The sequence below is a fragment of the Bos indicus genome, chromosome 24 (assembly GCF_029378745.1).
Source record: "Bos indicus isolate NIAB-ARS_2022 breed Sahiwal x Tharparkar chromosome 24, NIAB-ARS_B.indTharparkar_mat_pri_1.0, whole genome shotgun sequence".
In the NCBI taxonomy this organism is placed as follows: domain Eukaryota; kingdom Metazoa; phylum Chordata; class Mammalia; order Artiodactyla; family Bovidae; genus Bos; species Bos indicus.
This window is the reverse complement of record NC_091783.1, coordinates 24,833,968-24,856,841: the sequence shown is the minus strand read 5'-3', so window position 1 is coordinate 24,856,841 and position 22,874 is coordinate 24,833,968. Positions and strand designations below refer to the sequence as shown.

Below are 22,874 nucleotides of genomic sequence, written 5' to 3'. Positions count from 1 at the left end.
GCAGACTCTTTACCATCTGAGCCACTGAGGAGTCCCATATATGGGTATATGATTGGAAAATAAATGCATAGAATGGCCTTATGTGCTATGCCCAGATGGCCTGCATTTCATTTCATCAGTTTCAAGAATCATGGAAAGTCAGAGCTGGAGGAGATTTGAGAGACCAACTTGACCGTCTTCTTCATTTACAGATGAGAAAACTGAAGCTCAAAGTGATTCCACAGTGTTCTCAATATCACAGCTCTCTCTGCTTTCCTGTGAAATTTAGTGCTACACACATGCACACAAACTACAAAAAACTTGCTGCAATATACATAATAAGGAGGGAAAAGAGCCATATGTGGTTCCAAAAATACTATGTTACTTATTAAGTAAGCAAATGGAAAGAATTTGAGGATCATAGATGGTTTGATATTCAACTCTTCAAAGAAGTAATTCTAAATTTAGACATGAAATTCTGTTTTCTTTAAGAAAAATCACATTCATTTCTTTGTGCAGCTCTAAATTAAAAAAAAAAAGTTCTTTACGATGATTACAAAAACAATTTTCTGGAAAAAAAATCCATTACTATAATTTGGTGATAAGGGATAATTTATTTTACTGAATTCATTGTTACAACCAATTGTTTGTGCTTTTCAGTTATTAATGCTCTTGTTTTTTATTTTCTGTAGACATCATTATTCATTTCTTTAATGTGTGTGGTAACTTCAAAATAATCCTATCTGCAGGACAGCCAAAATAAGTGCTTGCCCAAGGGTACTGCTAATTTGCAAAGAGTAGATTTTATTTGGTCAACATGTTTTGTACTTGGTTAACTATGATTATCTAACGAGAAACCCCCTTAGCAAGAAACATGAGATGCAAATGTTATTGTGATTTAAAAAAAGAGGACCTTTCAAATGATTTCCTCCAATTGCATATAAGCGATCATTCATTACAGCCAAAGTGTGGATGGCACGTTTTGTGTTCATATCTTGTTTTCGAGCCCAGACATCCATGACGGGGTCATAGCAATATAGCCACGGGACATACTCTCCGTTGTGTACACCCCCTGTGAATTAAACATAGACACACAAGTCAAGAAACTGCCTTGGAACTGAACTTTGCAGCAGAAAGTGGAGGAATGACTTGCCTGAAATGTATATTTTCCCATTGTGCACTGCTCCTGCATGAGCCGCCAGAGGCTGTGGCAAAGAAGACACATAACGCCATTCATTTGTTTCCAGGTTATAGCACTCCACGCTGGACAAGTAACCAGTTTCATTCCGTCCACCAATCACATATAAATGTTTGTCCAACCGGCATGCATAGAAACTGGCTCTTCTACAATGAAAAAAAAAAAAAAAAACAACACCCCTCTAAATACAAAGTAGCCCAATCAGTCATCAGGGAAAGTGGGGGCGTCCTGCTTCAGAAAGGGGTGCTGTGTGTGCTCAGTCGCTCAGTTGTGTCTCTGTGACCCTTTGGACTGTAGCCCGCCAGGCTCCTCTGTCCATGGGATTCTCCAGGCAAGAATACTGGAGCGGGTTGCCATGACCATCTCCAGGGGATCTTTCTGACTCAGGGATCGAACCCTTATCTCCTGTGTCTTCTGCATTACAGGAAGATTTGTTACCTGCTGAGCCATCAGGGAAGCCCCAGAAAGGGTACAGAGCTTTGGACATTATACATATGACTCCTTGTGAAATCAGAGACCTTGAATAGTAATCATCCGTAATCCCCATCCTGGTTAACATTATTGACACTAAACTCACAGTAGAGGGGAAATTTACAACTCTTTGTTTCAGCTCTTTTTATCTTGCTTTTATACACTATTCAAGTGTTCACTAATGTTTGGGATATTTGGTACCTTGTAAAGATATCACAGCTCAGTAAGACAAAGTGAAAAATGAGGTAGATAATGTAACAATAATAAATTATCTTGACATTCACTTTCTTTATGGTCCTTCAAGGGTCATTGTTCCCAATTTATAAGAGAACTACATCATCAAAATTTTTCTTCAATTATCTTTTTTTTTCTTTTATCCCCCAGTATGACTGCAAGTAGAGAAACTTTTCGGACTGAATATAGTGTTGAAATTTTGCTCTTAGGAATTTCATCTGTGTAGCTTTTGATGTTCTTACAAAGCCATAGGATATTTTTAAATCTCTTTTCAAGAAAGACTATTTATTAAATTACCCCACCTTCCCTCAAAGGCAAAAGACACGCAAGTTGTATTAAAAGGACTGGAGACAGGAAGGCCTTTCTGGGGAGAACACAATCTAGGAGTCAGAGACTGAGGACCTGAAGTAGAGTTCTAGCAGAAGACACGGAAAGTGGGGATGCGAGATATAGGAGAGGAAGACGTAAAGCTTAGCAACTAATAACATACAAGAGCTGAGGGAGAAAAGAAGTTGGAAGAGGACTCAAAAAGTTAGTTAGGATGACAAGGTCGCAATCTTAAGCAACACTTTAATCTTCAGCTTCTTTTTTTCTCATTGATGCTACTGGAATAATATACTTCACAAGGATAACATGTGGGTCAATACTGGAAAAGGATAATTGTGATGTGCCAAGCCCTTCAGAGGCTTCCCAGGTGGCTCTTCCCAGGAGGCTTCCCAGCGGTAAAGAATCTGCCTACCAATGCAGGAGACTCAGGAGACACAGGTTTGATCTCTGGGTTGGGAAGATCTCCTGGGGGAGGGAATGGCAACCTGCTCCAGTATTCTTGCCTAGGGAATCTCATGAACACAGGAGCCTGCACGGTTATGCATGGGGTTGCAAAGAGTTGGACACAACTGAGCATGTGTGCACAAGCCCTTCAGAGAACATAACTTATGTTTGATGAATTAATGGTCTTTATAAAATTTTATAAAAATTATTTACAAAATTTTATAAAAATTGATGCCAAGACTCTTGGGCAAAGTCAATAGCAAAATAAAGAGTCCTAGAGGTTTTGAATCAGGTAAACCTATATTGTTTGAAGATTTTCCAAGCTGTGTTTATAAAGTGTCAAGACCTCTGGGAAGCAGTATATAGCATCTTGATGAACAGTTAGGACTCTGGAATCAGATTGCCTGGCCATATGACATATTGTAAAGTGCTTGTCATAGTGTCAACATTTTGTTCACTCTCATGAACTGTCAGTTGACATTATCTGGATAAAAATTTTTTAAAAATCAGCCATTGTGATGTTTGCATATAAACTTCTAATAGCATTTTCAGTGATGACTAAATTCTTTAATTTTTAAACACAATTTAGTACCATATACATGCACACTTAGTCGTGAGGTCACGTCCAACTCTTTGCCAGCCTATGAACTGTAGCCTGCCAGGCTATAGTTCATGGATTTTTCTGGCTAGGATACTGGAGTGGGTTGCCTTTGCCTCCTCCAGGGGATCTTCCTAACCCAGGGATCAAATTTGCATCTCTTGTGTCTCCTGCATTGCAGGAGGATTCTTTACCGCTGAGCTGCCGGAAAAGCCCATATACATATGGCATATGTTATAGATGGTGATGTATTCAGTTGTTTTTCCAGTTTTATTGAGGTATAATTGGCAAAACTATAATAAATATAAAGGGTACAGTGTGATGATTTGGTACATGCGTACATTGTAAAATGACTTTCACAATCAAATTAATTAACACTTCATCAGCTCACATATTAACCTCTATTTTTGTTTGGTGAGAACACTTAAGATCTACTCTCTTACCAAATTTCAGGTAAACAATAACTATTATTAACTATAGTTAGCATGCTGTAATTAGATCCTCAAAATTTACTCATCTTGCAATTGGAAGTTTGCATCCTTTCATCAATCTCTCCCTATTTCCCTCACCCTTATCCCCTGGCAGCCACCATTTTAATCTCTATTTCTTTACTTTTGACTTTTAAAATACGATTCTACATATAAGTGATATACAGTATTTGTCTTTCTCAGTCTGGCTTATTTCACTTGGTGTAATCACCTTCAGTCTCATCTATGTTTGTCATGTAAATGGCAGAATTTCCTTCTTTTCTGTGGCAGAATAATATTCCAGTATATATATGTGTGTGCAGGCTTCCTAGGTAGCACAGTGGTAAAGAATTTGCCTGCCAATGCAGGAGATGCAAGAGACATGGGTTTGATCCCTAGGTTGGGAAGATCCCCTGAAGGAGGAAATGGCAACCCACTTCGGTATTCTTGCTGGGAAAATTCCATAGACAGAGGAGCTTGGAGGGCTACAGTCTATGGGATCACAAAGAGTTGGACATGACTGAGCGACGAGCACATACTTGCATATTTATATACACACCACATTTTCTTTATTTGTGTGTCAACAGACAGTTTGTTTCCATATCTTGGCATTTGTGAGTAATGCTGCCATGAACATGGGAGTGCAGGTGTCTCTTTTAAGATCTTGATTTTGGTTCCTTTGGATACACTGTATATGCAAGAATGGGATTGCTGGAATATCAAGTTCAGTTTTTCTGGATAGTCCTGGACTTGTTAGCATCATTGTTTATTTGAGAGTAGTATTTTGGCTATTTTTTTTCCTATATTTTCTTGACAGAAATGTGTGCTGTAGAAAACTCAGAAAGATGATGAAGAGAGCAATAATGGAAAAATAGAGAATGTTACAAAGGAGAACAAAGAACAGGTGAGTTGGATTTCACTAAATAAAGTTTGCTGCTAACCTGGGCCATGTCTTCTGAGGGGTATGTGAAGCTCTGAAATTATAAAAAAGTCTTTTAAATAAAATTATATATATATATATATATATATATATATATATATATAGTGAATACACACACACACACACACACACACAATGCTTTTGTTTAGTTGTAAGTCATGTCTGACTCTTTGTGACCCCATGGACTGTAGCCACCAGTCTCCTCTGTCCTTGGGATTTCGCAGGGAACCATACTGGAGTGGGTTGCCATTTCCTTCTCCAATATATTATAAATATGTATACATATATGTTGTGAATGTGCATTTTTTTGGAGGCATATGTTTGGAGAAAAAGATTTTGAAGGGAATTTTTAATCAGATTATTATGGGAATTGAAAACCTGAAAATTTGAAATTTCTTGGTATAAGGACGTAAAAACTCATCTAAACATAAAATTAGGTTTAAAAACAATAGCAAAATTAAGTGCACATAGGTAGACCCCTAGTTCCTTCCATTTTTCTAACCAGATTTCAATTGCTCTCATTGAATATGATGGGTCAAGGTTGCTTTACTAGTGCTTTTACCTTCTCAAGTTAAAATATTTTGTTGAGAAGACTGACATGTCTATGAAAATTTGTGCTAAACAGATATTTCTTTGCATCATTGACACAGGGTAGGTCAATATCCCTCTTCTGTATGAATCTATTGCAAGTTTTGGAGCCTCTGAAACAATTAAGTTAGTAATCTTACTAACAAACCATCATCAGTGGGCCAGTTCCATAATTTGGACCATGTTAGTTGCAATATACTATATTCTAAGTTCTTCTGTGTATTATATGTACTATATTCTGGTCTAGAAGAGAAAAAATGCTAGTCATAACAAGCATGAAACTCTCTATTAAATTAAGTTTAGGTAGTGGAGAATCAGAGAAAGATCTTCTTCTGGCAGTGTGAACTCCTTTTATCTTGTCCACAGTTTAATTTCTCCCTCTTTCTGATCTTGCTCCTTCCTTCCTCTCCTCACCCGAGGGAGCTGTCAGAACTGTCTTTCTATCCCCGACATTCCCAATGTGATGTTCCGTGTGTACTCCTAGCTTTATCCACACAGTGTCACTGTTAGGTTCCAAATGGGGGAAAAAAAATCAGTAGGTTTCATTTCCTGATGAAAAGTGCATTTTTGTGTAGAAATTTTAATAGCTAAGGTTCTGAGTCTCTGACTTATTCCCTTGCATGCCCAAAGTGAGAATTCATGAAATGTATTATAGAAACACTGGGTAGTTAATGGTCTATCAGCAACTGTGAACATTTGCTTGCGGCTAAAATTTCACCACACCAGGTCTCTCCTGGGAACGCTTCCTGCCCCTCCTCCCCACATGAAGAGCACACCTGATTAGGCTACGTTATTTGGGGGCAAAAGGAAGCTTATTGAAGACTTTTTAATGGAATGACACTATCTGTATTTCAAGTTGTTTCTCTCTCCCTCCTCCACCCGGCCACCTCCTGTCCCAATGCCAGAGATGATATTCAATGACTTGTGATAATTTTAAAATGACTATCGATGCCCTCTACAAATACACTTTGAACCTGTGTATAGGACAGATTTTTACAAGCTTTTTCTGAAGCGTAAGGTGGTCAGTTCATATCCTCAAGAGTCATACTGAGAGGGCTTCCCTGATGGCTCACTGGGTAAAGAATCCATTTGCAGTGCAGGAGACATAGGAGATGTGGGTTTGATCCCTCAGTTGGGAAGATCTCCTGGAGTAGGCAGTGGCAACCCACTCCAGTATTTTTGTCTGGAGAATCCCATGGACAGAGGAGCCTGGCGAGCTTTAGTCCATGGGGTCTCAGAGTCCAACAGGACTGAGCCATTAACACTTTCTTTCACTACCTCTGTTTCAACTTTTTTTTTTTTGGTTTTATTTATTTATTTACATTTTATTTATTTATTTTTAAATTTTATTTTATTTTTAAACTTTACAATATTGTGTTAGTTTTGCCAAATATCGAAATGAATCCGCCACAGGTATACATGTGTTCCCCATCCTGAACCCTCCTCCCTCCTCCCTCCCCATACCATCCCTCTGGGTCGTCCCAGTGCACCAGCCCCAAGCATCCAGTATCCTGCATCAAACCTGTTTCAACTTTTGACTTTTACCATCAGGTTAAAAATACCAGATTTTGTCAAACAGAATATTGTTTCTCATTGTTTCTTGTAAGGCTGCTAGAAACAAAATATTTAAATTTGGAAACTTCTTTGATGTACATGCTTCCTGCTTTTCACTTACTCTGTGAAACTTAAGCTTTGTTAATGGTGCCTCCCAAGTGGTTTTCCTTTCTCCCGCCCTCCCTCTATCCTTCCTTCCCTCCCCACCCTCTCTTTTTTCTCTTTTTTATTTCCTAGACTAGCTGCTGCTGCTGCTGCTAAGTCGCTTCCGTCGTGTCCGACTCTGTGCGACCTCATAGACGGCAGCGCACCAGGCTCCCCCATCCCTGGGATTCTCCAGGCAAGAACACTGGAGTGGGTTGCCATGGCCTTCTTCAATGCATGAAAGGAAAAAGGGAAAGGGAAGTCACTCAGTCGTGTTCAACTCTTCCCGACCCTATGGACTGCAGCCCACCAGGCTCCTCCACCCATGGGATTTTCCAGGCGAGAGGACTGGAGTGGGTTGCCATTGCCTTCTCCGCCTAGACTAGCTAGCAGGTAGTATTTCCATAAGAATAACACCTAAAATGTCTACTTTTTTTTGAAAACAAAATTGAAATCACCAAAGCATTTTTATTGATCCAATCGTTCATTTTTGCCCTCTTCTTACTGAAGAATCAAATCCTAAATCTGAGACCAAAACAACTCTTGAGCTTTACATTTATCTTTGTACTCTGTCTAACCCCTTCTGTCGGCAACCTCTTGGTAGCACACATACAATTCATGAGTTGACCTATGGCTGAGTAAGCCTGGAGGTCATGTGCCCATTTCCTTGATGAACTGGGAGGGTGTTCTGCACGTTCATTATACTCCTTTGGAAGTTCTGATGAGGCAAGATATCTGAGGAATTTGCCCAGCCAGCTCTGTAAGAGTGGGTGACCCTAGAGGTGACTTTCAATGTGTTTCCATTATTCTTAATCTGTTTGGTAACTTCTCAGCATAGTAACAACTTCTCAGCAGTTTGGCAGCAGCTGAGGGTATGAGGGGGAATTCCCTGGTGGCTCAGCAGTAAAGAACCCGCCTGCAATGTAGGAGATACAGGAGACACAGGTTCAACCCCTGGGTCGGGAAGATATCCTGGAGGAGAGCTTAGAAGTGCACTTCAGTATCCTTGCTGGGAAAATCTCATGGACAGAGGAGCCTGGTGGGCTACAATCCATGGGGCTGCAAAGAGCTGGAGATGACTGAAAGGACTGAGCACACGAGCAGAAGGGAAGGAGGGAGGTGGGGAACTTCCGGTGAGTCTGATTCATGATCTATACAATGCAGAGCTAACTCAATTAAATATCTCAAGAAATCTCTTTTCTAATCTGAAGAGTATCTCATATATTTTCAATTTTTTTCCTTCTTTGTTTAATCACCAATTAAACCACACTGGTAGCTAACTGTACTTGCTTGGGTGAATGGAAGCTTGGCAATGACAGAAGAATTTCATTTTAAGTTATGGATTGCTGCCCAGGTCAACCAACCAATAGGAGATATGGAGCTAGAAGATTGACTGGGCATTTGTGAGGTCTGCCTTTTCCCATTCAGCTCGGGAAGGAGCTCTTTATTTGGTCTATCGAGTTGATTGTTCGAAATCTAAAAAAAAACTTCTTTTACTAGGGACCTGACATGATATACCATAATGACTTGGAAAGAAACGTTAAACAGTCCATCCTGTCAACGGTGGCTGCCGGGCGCCGACAGACCATGGCAGGTCTTTTTATCAGGTCAATGAGCTGCTAAAAATTGTCTAAGTAGGACCCTGCCCTGATAGGCTATAGTGCCTCCGAGGAAGTCATTATAGAATATCAAGTAAACAATACACATTTAAAAAAATTACTAATTAGGTTTTGCAGCAATACTTCTCATCCTTAGGGGCTCTACAGTGAGATAATTGACCGCGACGTGAGTTATGCCTCCCAAACCCAAGGCATGAAGGTTAATTATTGTGGTGAACAGCCCCCAGCAAAGGAGACCATGGTGATGAGAAGCTGACATCTCAAACATGTTTTGATGTATATTTAATTTTTTTTAAATAAAACTTTTGGAATAGTTTAGATCAAAGGTTAAAATGATACAGCTAACAATAACAGCAACCAGAAAATAACCCCAAAAGGAGAGAAATAAGGTATGTTGGAGAAAGAAGCTTTCTCCAGGAAAGAAGCTCTTCTCTTAGGAAGCTTTTATATATACATGTATACACAACAGGAGGATTGAGAAATTTGTCAAGATATTAACTGAGCCAGAATAATCCCTTGAGGTACCTTTGAATTAGACAGTCCTCTCTGTGGTCCTTAGACTATATTGTGCCTTGAAAATGACTAAAATGTCGTTTTCAGTGTATAATGTTTAGTCCCTTGAAAGAGAGTTTCAATATCCTTATATGGAATGGGACGTTAGATACTAAGTTTACAGCAGAAATTCTTACTCTCTTTTGGCAGTAATGTACCTTTTTGAGTGAATGGTATGATTTGAATTTTTTTAACTTGGAATTCATGATTAAGGATTTAACTTGATCTCAGTGTAATCTGTGGTGCTGGAGAAGACTCCTGAGAGTCCCTTGGACTGCAAGGAGATCAAGCCAGTCCATCCTAAAGGAAATCAGTCTTGAATATTCATTGGAAGCACTGATGCTAAAGCGAAACTCCAATACTTTGCCCACCTGATGCGAAGAGCTGACTCACTGAAAAAAACTCTGATTCTGGGAAGACTGAAGGCAAAAGGAGAAGTGGGTGGCAGTGGATAAGATGGTTAGATAGCATCATCGACTCAATGGGCATGAATTTGAGAAAATTCCAAGACAGTGGAGATAGTGAAAGACAGAAGAACCGGTGTGCTCCAGCCCATGGGGTTGCAAAGAGTTGAACATGACTTAGTGACAGAACAACAGTGTAATCTGATTGAATGTTTAAAAAAGGGGATGTTAAGGTTATGAAGGAATAAGAACAAAAATTATTTCTTGGTTCAATTGAGAAGAGAAAATATGTTGCAGCTTATTGTTACTATTATATCAGAGAATTTGCTCATGAGGATGTTGAGACATTATTCGAAAAGAACCAAGTGTTCAAGATTTAGTATGTGAATTTGCATGTATATATTACGACATGGCCTCCTGCCTAAGTAATAGTCAGGAGAACTGAATGTGTACAAACACAGTTGCCTTATTGTCCTTCGATGTTAGAAAACTTTGGTGAGATAAACACTGCATACATTAGAAATGAGAAGACACCTTGCAAAACTGACTTTTCATTAGGTAGCAAATCACCTATTTTTAAACGTCTGATGGGGAGATGTTTGAGGAAGTAGACATAAGGAATTCGAGGTAGTGAGACTTGGAAACTTTAATATGGAAATATCTGCATCAAAATACATACATTGTGAGAATGGTGTTCTATATTTCAGTGATAAGATTTGAATAAATTACAACTGTGAAGAGTGGAATAGCCATGAAATTGTAGCTCTGCTTGTCAAAAAAACTAGTGCAACATGGAAAAGGAAGACAAGCCATGGATAGGCATTATGCTAAGTGAATAAGTCAGACAAAGATAAATGCCATATGATATCACGTACATGTGGAATCCAAAAAATGCAACAGACTAGTGGATATAACAAAAAAGCAGCAGACTCACAGATACAGAGAACAAACCAGTGGTTACCAATTAGCAGAGGGAAGTGGGGAGCGGCAAGATAGGGATAGGGTATTAAGAAGTACAAATTATTAAGTATAAAATAAGTTACAAAGATCTATTATACAACACAGGGAACATAGCCAATATTTTAAAACTACAAATGGAGTGTAACCTTTAAAAATTGTGATTTTTTTATATTGTACACTTATATAATATTACACAGCAACGATACTTCAATAAAAAAGTAAACTTTAATGTGAAAAAAAAAAAACCAAGGAAGACAAGTTATATAAATTCTTTCTTCCTACATTGGAACAAATACTTGACCTATTATTTTTCTCCATCGAGTTAATGAGGCAGTTAATCACAGTTGGCCAGGCCAGTTTTGTATTTTGCCTCCAGTGTCATTCATTGGCTTTGCTTAGAATACCTTATCATGGGAAATCATTCAGTATCCTTCCTTGAGGTCAAGCGGCCACAAATGTTTCAGACACAAGAGATAAACACTTACCGTTCTTGCATGGGCGGAAGTTGTATCCAGCTATTAAATCGGGGGTCGTATCGGCTGACAAAATTCGTACTGTGTTTTCCTGTAAAGATATATTTGAGACACTTAAAACTTAAGATTCCTTTGTTGTTTTGCACATTGAATAGTGTTTTATAAGATGCCCCTGTTCTCTGGTTTAACAAACAGATGAAAGTTAGGGGGACTATCTAACATGGTATGAGAATGAGGAGTCAGAACAAAAATCTATGTGCCACTTTAAATATTTTTCTCCTTTTTCTTCTTTTCTCCTCTACTTTTTTTTGGGGGGATGAGTTAGTATAAAAATAGTGAAGTGAAAGTAATAATAAACATAAGTCAACCATAATAATAAAAGCAGATATGTTTATCAAACTAGTTTTATCCCAAAGTTAGGGTAAAATTTCTGTGTTTCTGTATTTGCGTTTTAAAAACATGAAGTTATTATCTAATCATAATCAGTTCCAGAGACTACATTGAGTGATATCTCTGGTTAAAGTATTTTTGATTTTTTTTAAATCAAATTTAAGAATTCTAGCAGTGGTAGAGACCACTCTGTCTCCATGGAAATGATAGCTCTCACTACAATAAGAGTTTGCATACGAAATCAGTTGTAGCCTATGTGTGTCAACTAAGTTCTGCTTTTGCATTTGGGGAGCACACAGTTGCTGTAGCAGGTAGGTTTGCTGAAATGTGAAACATGAGACCTCAGAGCTGGTTATTTAATAACCAGGTTATTTCCTCTGTTGAGCCTAAGAAGCATAGTAATGTCTCCAATGTGTCAAAATGAACCCTATTGTACATACAGATTGACACCAAAGCAAGAAATACAAGCAAAGAGTGTGTTACATTTTCTTTGTACCATTTGAGATGATAATCATCTAAAATACCTGAGGTCTTAACTCTAAAAGTCTGTTTTTTGTTAATATATGTGGAACTAACCCTTGAAATATAGGTACTAAAATTCACTGCAGGAATAAACAGATAGGAGTGTGTGTGTGCGTGTGTGTGTACATGCACTCACACAGGCATGAATACACCACACAATTATTAATTGCACAAATACACACTGAATACCCACTATGTGTCTTACCTATTCTAGGTCTGGGACTATATTGGTAAACAAAAAAGACAAAGTTCCAGTACTTACAAGGAAATAAATACAAACTTGTAAATTCATCAAGTGAAGATGAATGTTATAAAGAAAAATGAAGGGGGGATCGATAAAGGGAAACTCAGTTTCAGTACTATGGGCACCTGTTCACAGATACACTCTGAAAGTCATGCAAATATCTGCAGAATTAGAGTCTCAGACAGTAGGCAAAGTGAGCATAACCTCTCCCTGGGCTGGCCATGGGTTCAAAACCAGCAAGACTGCAGGGGCTACTTGGACAGAAGTCAGAAGTATATGAAGGTCTGGACACAGTGTGCCTTGTGGACTGATGCTGATTTTTGTCTTTTCTTCTAAGAACATTAGGAAGTCACTGGAAGGTTTTGAGCCAACGAGGAACGTGGCCTCACTTCTCTCTTACCGTGACCACTCTGGCTGCTGTGTAACAGAAAGACTGCAGAAGGGCTGCTCTGGAAGTGGGTGCCATCACAACAATCAAGGCAAGAGCTGGCTTGAATGAAGGTGGAGGCAAGATATGGCCATATTGGCATCTACTGTTTGGGCACAGCCAATACAATTTTCTGATAGACTGAGCATTGGTGTAAGAAAAGGTGAATAATTAAAGATGACTGTCAGAATTTTAGCCATAGTATCTGGTCAGAGGGGTTTCTCTGGTGGCTCAGTGGTAAAGAATCTGCCTGCCAGTGTAGGAGACATAGGTTTGATCACTGATCTGGGACTATCCCCTGGGGAAGGAAATGGCAACCAACTCCACTATTCTTGCCTGGGAAATCCCATGGACAGAAGAGCCTGGCGGGCTGTAGCCCATGGGTTTGCAAAAGAGCTGGACGTGACTTAGCAACTAAAACAACAATAACAACAACTGGTTGGAATGTCATGCAGTTTGCTGAGGTGGGGAAGACCAGGCAGGAATAGTTGAGGGTTAGGGAGGGAAGCCATGAATTTTGTTTTGGACTTAATCTGCAGAATCCTATGGGATCTCAAAGTGAAAGTGGCTCATAGGCCACTGGCTAACTGAGACTGAGTTATTGTTTGAAATCATAGAACAGGATGAAAATCTTTAGTGAGAGGGTATGGAAATGGAAGATAAAGAGTCCTGGAAATGAACTCTGGGGGAGAAGAAAAATCAGCAAAAGAAAGGAACTGTCAGAAGTAGGAAGGAAAGTGTGGTGGGAGTTTGGAAGCCATGTCAGATAGAGGAGTGAGGAATGGAGAACTGACCATGGGATTTGGAAACTTGGCAGTGACCATGACAAGCCTTGTTTACACAGTGGACAGGAGGGGATGAAAGCCTAAGGGGGGACTCCTCAGGAGAGGCTAAGATATAAGAAAGCAGAGGCAAGAGGACAGGCAAAGCTTTTAGGGCTTTTGGCATAAAAAGATGAAGATGATAGCTGGAAGATGCAGCATCAAGAGAAATTTTTATTTGGTTGTTGGTCATGTTTTTAAATTCAGAAGTACTCCAAAGTACTTGAGGAGGCAAAAGGGAATGAGGAGTAGACTTCAGGTTGGAGCAGAAATAATAATAGGAGGGATGGCTGCTGCTGTGCTAAGTCGTGTCCGACTCTTTGCCACTTCATGGACACCAGGCTCCTCTGTCCATGGTGTTATCCAAGCAAGAAGACTGGAGTGGGTTGCCATTTCCTTCTCCAGGGACTCTTCCCAACCCAGGGATCGAACCCAGGTCTTCCACATTGCAGGCTGATTCTTTTACCATCTGAGCTACCAGGGAAGCCCAATAAGAGGGATATATTTACCTAAAATATATGGGTAGTGGGACTTCTCTGGTGGTCCCATGGTCAAGATTCGTCTTTGCATGCAGGGGGTGGTGGGTCAATCCCTGGTCGGGGAGCTGGGACCCCACATGACTCGAGGTCAAAGAACCAAAACATAAAACAGAAGCAGTATTGTAACGAATCCAATACAGACTTTTAAGATAGATCACATCCAAAAATCTTTAAAAAAAAATATCTGGGTAGCAATGGATTTGGTAGTAGCAAGATGAAGATTTTACTGTTTGATTGCTTCTATTCTCATTGGACTATGAAGCAAGGCTATCAGCTGAGAGTGAGGAAGGAGATTTTGGAGAAAGAAGTATCCGAGGAAAGAGAAGGTGTCAAATAATTAACCCAGAGGGTGGAAGAGTGTATTGACCAGGGAAATTTAGTAGTGTTGGCTAGTAGCTAGCATGGCTGTATGATTTTCTATGTCTCCATTTAGTTGCTCAAGGGCAGGAGAGAGATGGAAAGAGTTGGGCTGAACCAGGACCAGGGCTTTACCAGGCAAGAATAATAGGAGAGATGGACACAAGGGCTTCAGGTTTGTGCACTAATGTGACTATAAGGGTGGGCGATAGACTATAAGCTCAGTGAGGAGGGAAGTATGGACATGAGGAACTTCCCTGGTGGCTCAGATGGTAAAAAATCTGCCTGCCATGCAGGAGACCTGGGTTTGATCCCTAGGTCGGGAAGATCCCCTGGAGAAGGGAATGGCTACCCACTCCAGTATTCTTGCCTGGAGAATTCCATGGACAGAGGAGCCTGGTGGGCTACAGTCCATGGGGTCACAAAGAATTGGACATGGCTGAAGTGACTTAGCACGCATGGACATGAAGGGATGATGGACAATGAAAATGTGAAGGAGGTGGCATCTCCGTAATAATACTGGGGAGCTGCTACATACAAGGGCAGCAGGAAGTAAAATCTGAAGACACCCTTTAAAGTGGTGAGTTTAAAGCATGTGAGAGTGAATAGAGAAATAGAAAAGCTACCTGCCTCCAATAATATGGAGCATAAGAGCAAAGGTGGGGGACCGAACACAGTCCTCATTGGACAGAGTGGCTGGACTAATAGTCCTCCCAGAGAACAGTCAGACTTTGATTAGAAAAGAAGCTGAAGGGACGTTTGGGGAGAGTTTAAGGATTATAGGGATATTGTTGATGTGCAATCATGAGTTCCAAGGATTGCATGGCAGGGTTTGGATCGCCTGGTTGGGTGTCAAATCAAGTTTTATTTGGGGATTACAGAAAGAGTTGGGGATTACAGAAAGATCTAAGAGTGCCAGAAGTAAGTATGACTCCAAAGACTTGGATTTCACAAAGGGAGGCTCCAAATCAAGGAAGGATTATGTCTAGAGTTGGTTTGTAATCAAGTTTTTGTAGAATTTACAATCATTTCCCTGTAGAAAAAGTCATTCTTGATAGTCATGTTCCAAGATTAATTCCCAAATATATCCAAAGATGAATGTTTTTAAGAGGAATGTAGAATACACCCACCACGAATAAGAATGTTTCTCTGTGATGCTTGGTTTAGAATTTCCATTTGGAGGAAGACATGTGCCTCCTTTCAGTAATGGGGCGTAGGACCTGCACACGCTGAGCACTGGTGGTAGAAATCAGCAATCGGCTTTGCTTATTAGTGGTAAATGGTAGTGACCGTCACTCAGAGAAAAGGCTGAGCTAACCACTCGTGTGATGTTGATGGGAACCGAAGAAAGAGCTTTCAGAGGCAAAGTCGGTGGTATGGAAAAGAGGCTAGGATGAAGGATGAGGAGATAAAAAGAAGAAAGATGTTCTGAAGTTGGCAAAGGATGTGCAGAGGGGATAATAAATCTCAGAAGGAATGAGTGAGGTAGAGTGAGGAGAGTGAGATAAAATGAAGACAGTTATTTCCTCCTGTGCCTTTCATTGACCCTACTTAGACGCCTGAGGGGGTGGCCACAGGCAATGGAATTCTGGATTACTCTTCACTTCTTTAGTTTCTTCTCATCTTTTCCATTTTCTTGTAACTCTTCCATTTCTCTCTCTTTTTTTCTTAAGAGGTCCAGTCACCAGACATGATTGTTGTCTATCTCTTGAGTGATAAAGTGGGGGCAAGGAGTGGCAGTTTTTAGCCAGTGGTAGAGGGGAAGGAAGAAGAAAGGAAAGGAAATCTCCCATGGGCAGTTTTTCTGGGGGAGTTAATATTGGTAAGTGACAAATGTAAACTGGTTCTCTGTAAGTTGGGGCATGACAGAATATAGGCATTTATATTAGAGTATTACAAAGCAGTCTATCACTAACGTCATTAGGAACAAGACCCCCCAGCCTTCCCTTGTCATGTGTTAATTTTCATCTGGCTTTCAAAAAACAATTCTGCACGTTCTTTCTTAGATAAACCTGCCTGCTGTGCACTCTTTTCTCTTACAAAAGTTCCACTCTGTTCAAATCACTTCCAGGGAAGAAGAGGTTAAACAGGAGAGTTCATCGTGGATTATATATCTACCAGGGCTTTTTTGTTTGTTTGTTTGTTTTTGGTAACATATGGAATCCGTCATTGCAAAGAGAAGTTAGAAAAGACATAATAAATAACATTTTTTGTTCCTGATCCAAATCTGTTTCTCCCCAAAGCCCAGAAACTGTCTTTCTAACACTGAAAGATATGAGCCAACAAGGCAGATCTTGGGAAAGACTGTCCCTTTCTCTTCAAAGAAATATTCTTGGAGGGTAGCCTGGGCTGTTTTCCTTTAAGATTTTCTAGAATGAACAGATGTAACAATTTTCTATAATTTGCCTTGGTGCAGATGCTAAAAGAGAACATTCACCATAAAATATATGCAGTATATGTAATTTCAGCTGGCTGTTCTGGGGTTTTAAAGTAAAAATGTGTACCTGCAAGCTGTTTTATGGTTTCTCAGTCATAATGATCTCTGTTACAGAGAAGGCTACAATGCAACCCCTCCTTTACGTGCAAGGTTTCCAAAAATATCTTGATACTTTTGCGTGTTCTGCAAGGCGCAGCAAGGTGCAGTGTTCTGCCCATGTTGGGTTTGGGAAGGGTATTCAAATGTTTAGTTTTTCTCTTTGACACAATTACAGAGTAATTGCATCAACAGGGAAGATGGTGGATAATCTGTGGACGAAGCCCTTGCAAAAGATGCTGTAGCCCGAATAGGCTTTAAGTAATAAAGGCTGCAGAGGAACTTCAGCTAAGGTTATCTTCAGCACGACGGCAGATGATGTTTACTTATTGAAACTGTGTGTTATTATCCTGATAAAACGGGAGAAAATTGGTGGAGAAGGTGGTGAGCATTCTTCATAGCTGCCACTTGCTACCTGCCTCCAGGGAGTCTGGGCTTATGCTGGGGGCATTCCTCAGGGGATGGATAAGGAGATGGGGCTGGGCGTCACGGCGAAGCCAAATCCCCAGACAGTCCATGAGTGAACGCACTGCTGCGTACCGTCCTCTGTCAGCTCAACGGTTGACCCTCCCTCCAATCGTCAGCCCCCATCACCGACTACTTCATTTGTCCCTGCTGCACAGAAATATGTTTTCCACGGTAATTACAAGATGGATTGCCACCAGCACCTCTCATCACATACTTGTTGAGCATCTACTACTAAGTGGTTCAATAGTTACCATTAGGGTTCCATTGGTCCTCTCCGCCCAACACAAACAGGAAGTTTTCCACCTCCACGACGCAGTGATGGGCACTGTTGTAGGGCATGACTAGAATTGAGAAAGGAAAAAAAAAGGACATATGAAAATTTTCATCTTAGGACTTGGTACCCTGGATCATGAGTTATGTGCTTTCACCAAAATGCACAAAACATGAGACTAAGTCAGAAGGGAGAAGAGCACACAGACAGCAGAGCGGGGCACCCCCCAGTCCACAGGGCTCAGCAGTGTGTTTCCAGCAACTGCCAACCCCACCCCTTTGGATGAATTTTACATAATATTATTCCGCAGATCAATCAAGAACAACGTGTCGGGCTGCTTTCGATTCTTAAGTTCTCCTCACCTGCCTGCTGATGGGGATCGCAGTCTAAAACCATGAATGACACTCCCCAACGGTCAGGGCTGGGGGTTCCGTCTCGGAAGAAATCCCCCAGCATCCACTCGGAGCCATTAAGCTGCTCTGCCCAAACTTGGCTTGCTGGCAATCTTTCCATAAACAGACTCAGGGTGCTTGGCTGTTTTCTATTCCACAGCAATGAGCAAGCTGAATTTCCATACAGTTTTAAGTTTTTAAATTAAGGTCCTGCTGATTTAATGCCTTCTCCAAATGTATACGCTTAATTTCCTGTACAATGTCATTAGCAGCACAATCACACATTTTCTATCTATCTGCTTAACAGCTCTTCTGGAACAAAGATAAAAACTGTCAGGAATGTCACAAATATCCATTCCCCTCGTCTTGCCCTGCTCTGCCCCGAATGCAGTGCCTGTGAAAAGGGGGAATATGATTCAGAAAATCCAGGTTGCCCTGGATCTGTTCTCATGCACGTGTTCGTTGGGGAGACACACAGGACCAGAATGGGACACCCCTGTTAGCCCGTGTGTGCAGTGCTGTGTTCGTCTCTGCTATTATTATATCACATGGTGACTGTAAACGTGCATGGCATTAGCTGTCACACCACGGGCAGTGTGGTTTGGGCCCAGTGACACCAGTAGGAAAAATGATGTCCTTGTTCAGCTCATCATATGGGCACCTTAAATCTAGGTGAGGACAAATGGGGAGGTGATATGCATGTTCAGCCAGGGAACTTATTGCTTGACACGGATCAACAGAGCACTTAAGAAACCAGTGCAGTGGGAAATCAATATGAGTCAGGGCCAGCTCGTACTCTGTACTCTTTTGCCAGTGGTGGGAGAAAGATAGGAAGACAGAGAGAGAGAGAGACGGAGGGAGAGAGATAGGGAGACAGAGAGAGAACGAGCCTATCTTATAACCCAGTTTATCTGAGATGATACATATCTCTCATTTCACTTTGTTTTTAATATCTTCTATTTGTCTTAGAATGTACTTATGCTGGCTAAGATATGTATACAAAAATAAGGAGAAACTGGCAGAGCTTTGAATCCTTATAACACAGCTCCAGAAAGAGCAAATCAGATAGCTTAAGCCTCTTATTAAAGGATTTTAGGAGTTTTTCATTGTTTGTATTAGTTATTCACTTTTACTGTGAATATTCACTGTTTCTGAACTAATAGCCACAAGGGAGATGGCATTGGCATGGAAATCCTGGATTTCTGGGATTGAGTAAAAATTGGGTGTGCCCTGGATTTTCATGGCCCATGAGTTAAGTCAAATGATTTAGGGAGTTATCTAGGGAATGTCCTTCTGTCCCTCAGCCTTCAGTTATCTCATTGGAAAACACTTTAAACCACACAGCTCCTGCAGGCTCCACTCCTCAGAGTCCATCGGGGCAAAGTATATGTTGAGTTTGTGGAGCAACTAAAATTGGGTGACTGGTTATGCATTGAACACCTTTTTTTCTTTTCTTAAATTAATTCATCATTGTTTTCATCATGCTGCTGGTTCCAAAATACCAAGCACAAAACTATGCTACTCATATCTTATGTATACCGTGTGTATTGTGAATGACCTGGTACTACTCTGGTTTATCATAATGTCATCTGGTCAGGGTACACTCAGCACAGCTTGTTTTACCTGGATGCATCTATTCATATGAAACATAAGTGTAAGAACAGAGGCCACTGGGAACTCCCTGGTGGTCCAGTGATTAAGACTCCGAACTCCCAATGCCGGGGATCTGGGTTTGATCTCTGGTTAGGGAACTAGATCCTGTATGCTCTCATGTTGCAACTAAGACCCTGAGCAGCCAAGGGAAAAAAAAAAAAGAACTGACTATAACCAACTTACTTACAACAATATTTATTTTACAGTTTTGGTCAATTCAATGCCCACATTTTATCAATAATAAAAATTGTATTATCTTCTTTTTAACTGGAAGTCCAGCTTTATATTAATAATAAAGCACAGACTCTGAAAATAGAACACTAGTTGTGTTTTGTTCTTGTCATTTACTTGCTCCCATTCAGGCAGAAATTAAGTGAAGGAAATAATACGTGATTTATTCTTAAGCCTCTTTCTCATTTGATTACCCCTATTGTTAAGCTTTGTGCAAACAAATGAAATTATTGCACTAAACTATTGAATCCTTCAAAATAAGGGAAGACAAGGTCTTTGAAATGCTCATATAAAGGCTACTTGAAGATATTCTCATTTATCTACCCAGTTTTTTACTCTTGTTTTAAAACCTTGCATGCTATATTTCTTGGCTCTTTCAGCATCTTCATTCCTGAATTATTGTTGTGAATCAAGAAACTATACATACACACAGAAAATCCTTTGAGATGATTATCAATGTAAAACTCCAAATCTATTAGAAAAATGTTGCCATGAAATCAGTGTTTGAGTTTTGCAGAAGATCTCATTGCTTTGACTTCTGATTAAGCCCGAAGGAAAGCAAAATAAAGAAAGCAGTGAGCAAGACAAAACATCTGTTTAAAATGACACCGGGTACGGCAATTATTGATTATCTTAAATAACAAGAAAGACGTGCCCACTTCCTTCCACATTTCTCTAGGGGTGGACACTGGCCTCACCCTGCCAAGCAAGTATCATAAGAGAAGTTTGTACTCCCTGTTCATATACAGCCCGGTGTGAGTTTTTAGCGTGTCAGTCAGTGAGTTAGAGGGAAAGGGTAAAGAGAAGCTAATCAGGATGAAATGAGATTAAAGGCTGTCTAATTTTACAGCGACTGTGATCCATCAGCCACTGTGAAAGTGACAGTGGAAATGAATGATGGAGACAGACAGGTGGGGCTGTACATTTCACTGATTTATCCTCAAATGCACTGGGCCTTATTTTATTGAGTGAACATGACCGCATTTATCATTACTGTCATCTAAACCCACTTCCCTCCATTTAAAAAGGTCACTTTACTCACAGGGAGTAAGAGAGAGGCACTTTCAAATCAGATTTAAAATCTAATAACACGTGTTTATAAGGCCCTTTGTGAGAAGTCTCAACTTCATTAAACAAACTCAAAATGCTATAAGGAAGGAGAAAAACAGCCAGAAAACTGAACAAGAAGAAACCTCTGGTCATCTGAGGGGTTCATTCAGTCTCTAAATGTGAAGCAGTTTGTATCATTTTTGTTTTCTCACTCCAAACCCTTGCTATTCTATTCTAGTCTGGGAAATTTCATAAACCATTTGCATTTAATATTTTTTAATTAAGAAAGTAGGAAGCAGGTGATTCTATAAAATAAACTTGGAGAGGATATTAAGTCAGACTATTTACTCTGAAGAATGACTGCTCAGCACACACTGAATAGATGTTAGTCATTGTTACAAGTTGAATCCTTGCCACAATTCACTTACATACCTGCTAATTGTTTTCTCATAATTTTAAAGCCATAAAAATCTCAGTAACACAAATTCTTTTACCCTTTTCTGTGCAGTGCAATGAAATGTCCTGGGATGTTATTCACAGAATTGGTCTTTGTGGATATGAAGATGAAAGTCAAACTCTCAAGCGTATTTCGTGTTACTTTTCACAGCAGGAACCACCATTAACCAAACTTTGCGACGTGCCAGGCATTGTGCGGGTTCTCTATACGTATATGTATATATAATTATATTTATATATATGTGTGTGTTTGTGCTCAGTCATGTCCAACTCTGCAGCCCCATGGACTGTAGCCCACCAGACTCCTCTGTCCACAGGATTTTTCTGGCAAGATTACTGGAGTGGGTTGCTATTTCCTCCTCCAGGGATTTTCCCAATCCAAGGATTGAACCCACATCTCCTGCATTGACAAGCAGATTCTTTACCACTAAGCCTCTGGGGAAGCCAATATTTGTGTATAGTTACCTATATTATATTTCTGAAAACATAGCAAAACTTGTGTTTTGTTATTACTGGCTCTTATTCAGGCAGAAATTACATGAAGGAAATAACACATATTATAATACATGATAAAATATAAGACATGATAAAATATATATTTTATTTGCCTATAGCTTTCATTTAATACAGCTAACTACAAGGGTCGCATTAGTGATTCACTTTATTTCTGTAAGAAATACTGAGGCCTTGAGAGGTTAAGTCACTTGTTGAAGGTCAGACTCAGCTAATGAATGGCAGAGATAGAATCCCAACACAGGGCTATCTGGATCCCAACCCACGCTCTCATCCATTTCACTCTACTGATTTTCAATAGGTATGTTCATCCAACCAGCAAGTAATTACCGAGTACCTGTGTGTTCAATGATGGTGTTCCTGAAAGTTCTGTATAATTTTTTGGTATCGAATCGTATTTTAAATATTTATTCTTTTCTTATTTAAAAGGATCCTTAATTAAAGCAAGTTGACACTCCTTTATATTTTTTCCCTATAAATCCACATATTCAAAGAGTGGATTTTCTGAAAGTAAGATACATATTTTTGATGGAGCCAGAAAAACACTGACCGAATCAGCCAGGCAAGGATGGGGAGAGTCTATTGGCAGAGGGTTTTTATCTTTTGAACAAAAAGGGCATATTTCAACCTTGCAAGCAGATTCAAAGTACCGTGGGCCCAGAGGCCCTTTTCCTGGCATATAAAATGCACAGGGATCTTGTTGCCTTTATGAAGATCTTAATCTGCTAGAGATCCACATCTCGGTTTTCTCTCATATTTTATATCTAAGGAACATATGCCTCTTTGAACAGTAGGTATCCTTTGCAACCACAGATTTGCATGAACATCCAAACAAAAGACTGCATAGGGCTATGCCAAGTTTATAGGATGACTGAAGGTGTGCTTATTGAATGTTTATCATTTCAAGTAACATTTATGAGCGCTTTGATTTCCTTTTGGCCTCAAATACATAAACTTGAAAAACCGTCAAATATGACATAATTTTTGGAAAAAGTAATTATTGGCCATGTTTTGTAAAAGTACAGTCTTGTAAAAACTAATGATCTGCAGGAAGA

General features: G+C 40.0%; 1 protein-coding gene across 1 annotated transcript in view; it reads right to left on the bottom strand.

Moving 5' to 3' along the window:
* KLHL14 (kelch like family member 14) overlaps positions 1 to 22,874 on the bottom strand; it is a 113,804-nt gene that overhangs the window by 6,345 nt on the left and 84,585 nt on the right. The window contains exons 4-7 of the mRNA XM_019986967.2: positions 17,505 to 17,594; positions 10,965 to 11,043; positions 1,133 to 1,323; positions 893 to 1,051 (exon numbers count right to left, since the gene is read on the bottom strand). Of these exons, the coding sequence (XP_019842526.1) occupies positions 893 to 1,051; positions 1,133 to 1,323; positions 10,965 to 11,043; positions 17,505 to 17,594 (519 nt within the window). The remainder of the gene's footprint in view (positions 1 to 892; positions 1,052 to 1,132; positions 1,324 to 10,964; positions 11,044 to 17,504; positions 17,595 to 22,874) is intronic.